The 4595-nt window shown below is 52.3% G+C and overlaps 1 protein-coding gene across 1 annotated transcript; it reads left to right on the top strand.

The window, feature by feature from the left end:
- The first annotated feature begins 2238 nt into the window (after positions 1-2238).
- Positions 2239-3792, top strand: NALF1 (NALCN channel auxiliary factor 1). The gene has a single exon (XM_087865291.1). It carries the CDS (start codon positions 2797-2799, stop codon positions 3790-3792), a length of 996 nt encoding a protein of 331 aa, XP_087721417.1. The 5' UTR covers positions 2239-2796.
- The last annotated feature ends 803 nt before the right edge of the window (positions 3793-4595 follow it).

Consider the following 4595-nt stretch of genomic DNA (forward strand, 5'->3'; position numbering starts at 1 on the left):
TAAGAGGGTAGAAGAATGCTCTCTAAAATTTAAAGAACTTTTTCCAAGGATATCCTTATCTACATCACTGGTTGAGAAAAGAATATTTTATTCAATGTCAAGATATTTAAACTATCAAAAGAGAGAAGAATTAAACGACTATCTCCAAAGCTTAAGCTGGGTTCAGGTACAAAGCTCAGAAAAAAAAAGTTTTATTTCATATTTAAGCTTCAACAGAACCTCAATTTTTGCTTATTTAAAGATGCTTTGAGGTAAGGATACACTTGCCATAAAACATATATCAGATAGTTTCTAGATCTTATATGTAGTAAAAAAAATTAACATGTTGAAATCCAAAGTGCCAGAATGATATACCCACACAAATGGTCTTTTAAAAACATTACATGACACCTAAAAATCAACCAGCCCTCAAACTGCACCAAGCTTTGATGGTCAGTGCGTACAGTTTTTGGGAACTTAGGATTTATATGAGTAAAATTTAGTATATATCTTATGCTTCATAAAGGGCTGGCTGGTTGAATCCTGCCCATTATGTTTTTGAACTTGCCATTTTAAAAGATAACCGGTTCTCCCGTGTCCCAACACTCACAGAGCCTCTGAAAGGAAAATGAATACGGATGATGATCCATCCTTTTGGTTCTCCAAGATACTTAGAACAATGGCACCCTAGTATTGCCCATGTGAATGTGCACCGGACAGATATTTGGGTCATTAGAAAGCAGGGGAAGGAGGTTGACACAGTGAGTGGCCCGGTGGAGCAAACCCTTGCCCTGCCCGACAGCTAGAGACAGCTTGAGACAGCGCGGCACTCTGGGTGCGCGCACAGGGGAGCTGGCACCGGCTCAGCCTCCTGCTTCTGCCGCTCGGCTGGGAGTGAGGGGTGGAGTGGACAGGGTACTCAGGGAAAATGAGACCTTTGCTCACAGCATCCTCCGGCACCAGTCGGGATGGAGGGGACCCCATATTCTCCCAGCGCGTCTGTTGCTTTCCATTCTCGGAACTCCGAGAGCGAACGCTAAGGGGCACCAGAGGCTCGGACTGCGGCGGCTGCCTCCCGGTGCTGCCCAGTAGCCGCTGCTGCGGAAGTCCTAGCGGTAGCAGAGCCCAGCTCAGTGGGGGCTGGGGCGCAGGCGTCGGAGTGGGGGTCACGGGAGTTTGGGATGCTCCAGATCGGAGGAAGAAGCCTCCGAGGTCAAGACGTGTAGCCTGGAGCAGAGGGCTAGGCGGTGACCCCCCGATAGCCCAAGTCTTCTTAGGGTTTTTTCCTAAGACTCTGTGAGGTTCCTTCTAATCTTTTACTTTGTAATGTGAAATATGTCGCTGTAATATATACAGCTACAACTGTAGATACGGATGCGCGCACACACACACCATCCCTTCCAAACACTATAATCATTTGACAAAATAATCTAACGCGCTGGTAGCTGTTGATCCCTAGTTGTCTAGGATCCCTAGGCACATGCAGAGACCAAATGTCTCCTCCTTTCTTCTCTAGCCAATTCTTGTTTACTCTCCTGTCCCCCATCCTTTCATCTGAAGTCGATCATTCCTTAGTTATGAAGGCGATACCCAGACCCTCGCCCCACTAGAAACCTCTAAGCGCCCGCCTGCAGCTCAGACTTTTTCAGGAGGCATAGCGGGAGCCCGAGATGCTGTAGAAATTAGCCAGCATCCTCAGCCCTGTGTTCTGCATTCTGACTTTTATCAGTGGTAACAAAAGAGAAAAACTGAAAGGTGGGGAGGGCGCCGGGAGCCCAGAAGCCCAGGCGGGGCCCGCGGGCACACCCGGTCCCCACCCCGCCGGCCCCCGTGCGTCCTCGCTCTCTTGCTGCGCCCGGGCCCAGCCCGGTGCCAATGCGCCAGGATGGAGAGATCTCGGCGCGGGAGGAGATGACGCAAAAGCCAGTGCTCCCCCCCAAAAAAGTGTTTCTCCAGGACGAAGATGGCGGCAACTTAGCCGGGGACTGAAGATGACTGTGGCTCTCGGGAGGCCCAGCCCAGGCGATTCGGCCCCGAGGTCCGGGGGAGGCGGCGTCAGCAGTCGGAGCCCGGCGGCGGCGGCGCCCGCGGGCAGACCTGCAGCGGCGGCGGCGGCAGCGGCAGTTAGAGCGCGGGGTGGGGGGTGGGGGGGAGGGAGAGCCCTGCCGGCGGCGGCTGCCCAGGCTCCGGACTCGGGGAGAGCGAGCGAGAAGTAGGAGCTGGCGGAGGAGGAGAGAAAGGAGAAGGAAAGGAAGGAGGAGGAAGAGGAGGAGGAGGAGGAGGAGAGGAGCTGGGGAGGCGCTCTGGTCGCCGTCAGTGGGCAGCGGAGACGCGGCATGCCCCTGGCAGGGGAGAGCGGGCTGCCCTCAGCGGGGCCATGGGGACCCGCGCTGTGACAATGCCTGGGTGAGAGGAGCAGCGCCAGCCACCCCGCCACCTCCACCACCATCACCTCCTGCACTCAGCTCACCACCGGCCACCAGCCCCAGCCTCCTCCGACTGCCTCTCCCTCTCTCCCTCTCTCTCTCTCCCTCTCTCTCTCTCTCTCTCTCCATTATTGTTTTCCACTCTACAGAGGATGGGGTCGGCTTATGATTAGGTCGGGAGCAAGTCAGATCTTCCTCCAAAGCCTGGTAATATTTATGTAGGCAAAAAGAGAGAGAACAGAGGGAGAGAGGGAGAGAGAGAGAGAGAGAGAGAGAGAGAACCGGGAGGAGGGGATAAGGAAATTAAACCCTTTAAGTCAATGCATATTGTGGTGACACCGGCACAGGAGCCCTCACGGTGGAGTCGGCCAGGGCTGTGCGTTCCCAAAATATGACCAGGGGTGCTTGGATGTGTCGGCAGTATGACGACGGCTTAAAAATCTGGTTGGCAGCACCCCGGGAGAACGAGAAACCGTTCATCGATTCAGAGAGGGCTCAGAAATGGCGACTGTCTCTGGCATCTCTCTTGTTTTTCACAGTCCTGCTCTCTGATCACTTGTGGTTCTGCGCCGAGGCCAAGCTGACCCGGACCCGGGATAAGGAGCAGCAGCAGCAGCAGCAGCGGCAGCATCAGCAGCAGCAGCGGCGGCAGCAGCAGCAGCAGCAGCGGCAGCGGCAGCAGGAGCCCTCCTGGCCCGCGCTCCTGGCGAGCATGGGGGAGTCCTCGCCCGCCGCCCAGGCACACAGACTCCTCTCCGCCTCCTCGTCCCCCACCCTGCCCCCCTCCCCGGGAGACGGCGGCGGCGGCAAGGGCAACCGAGGCAAAAACAACCGGAGCAAGGCTCTTTTTCTAGGAAACTCTGCCAAACCCGTGTGGCGCCTGGAGACTTGTTACCCCCAGGGCGCCTCCTCGGGCCAGTGCTTCACCGTGGAGAGTGCGGACGCCGTGTGCGCCAGGAACTGGAGTCGGGGGGTGGCGGCCGCGGGGGAGGAGCAGCAGGTGAGGGGGACGCATCCAACTCCGCTCTGGAACTTGTCGGATTTTTACCTTTCGTTTTGTAATTCCTACACACTTTGGGAGTTGTTCTCGGGGTTGTCCAGTCCCAACACTTTGAACTGTAGTCTGGATGTGGTGCTCAAGGAGGGCGGCGAGATGACCACTTGCAGGCAGTGCGTCGAGGCTTACCAAGACTACGACCACCACGCTCAGGAGAAATACGAAGAGTTTGAGAGTGTGCTCCATAAATATTTACAGTCGGAGGAGTACTCGGTGAAATCGTGTCCTGAAGACTGTAAGGTAGGAACAGTGGATCCCTCCCCCCTCCCTTCTTGCGCTTTTCTGTCTTGTGTGAGTTTGCCTGAGTTGCCTTCTAGAGTTTTAAAATAGGGTTTTTTTTGTTTGTTTTGTTTGTTTGTTTGTTTGTTTTTGACGCTGGTTTTGTTACTTCAATTGTTGTTTTTGTGGTTATAAAGGCCTGACTTGCTGCTTGAGTTGGGAATACCTCGAGGATTGCTTGTGGACTGGTGCCTTCTTCTGGGAATCCTTGGAAGCTCAGGGAAGACCCTGGTCTGAGATCATAAAGCTGATGCTTTAACTGTCTCTTATGGCTATGCAATTGGTTCAAACTCTGTTCCCCCTTTAAAAAAAATGGAATTTGAATGTTCTTGCTAGGAAGACAGAGATGGGACTGCATCCTGATGACCCCAGATAAAACCAGAGTCAGTGACAGGCATGTATGGTTTGGCTTATGGACCTGCACACACAGTGACATCATTAAGTTGGTTGACCAGAGGGACAATAGACAGTGTTTGTAGTTGTTTATATAGGAAGAACGAAAAAGCATTTTGCCTATTTTACAGGTGTAATTCTGGGTTGTTTGCAAAGTATGGAGGCCTACCTAAGCATATTTATTCACCAGAAGTTTCCTGTTTTCCCTTAGACATTTGTATAATGATTGATCTGAGACTCACCATGAGTAGAAAGTTTTAATTAAGTATCTGGTGATCGATGATCCGTGTTAGGTTATTTATCAGACACCTTATGTAATTAGCTTTAATTTTCAGAACGCTCTTCAGAATGGCTAAATGGCAAGTGCTAGATACTGTGAATGAAAAATACTGAACTCCTTAATAATGTGTATTATATTCATGCTCTTCCTGTTGAATATAATAATGGATATAATTCTTGCT

This window comes from Ursus americanus, chromosome 10, assembly GCF_024610735.1.
Source record: "Ursus americanus isolate L20-20 chromosome 10, mUrsAme1.1.p, whole genome shotgun sequence".
NCBI classification, from domain to species: Eukaryota; Metazoa; Chordata; class Mammalia; order Carnivora; family Ursidae; genus Ursus; species Ursus americanus.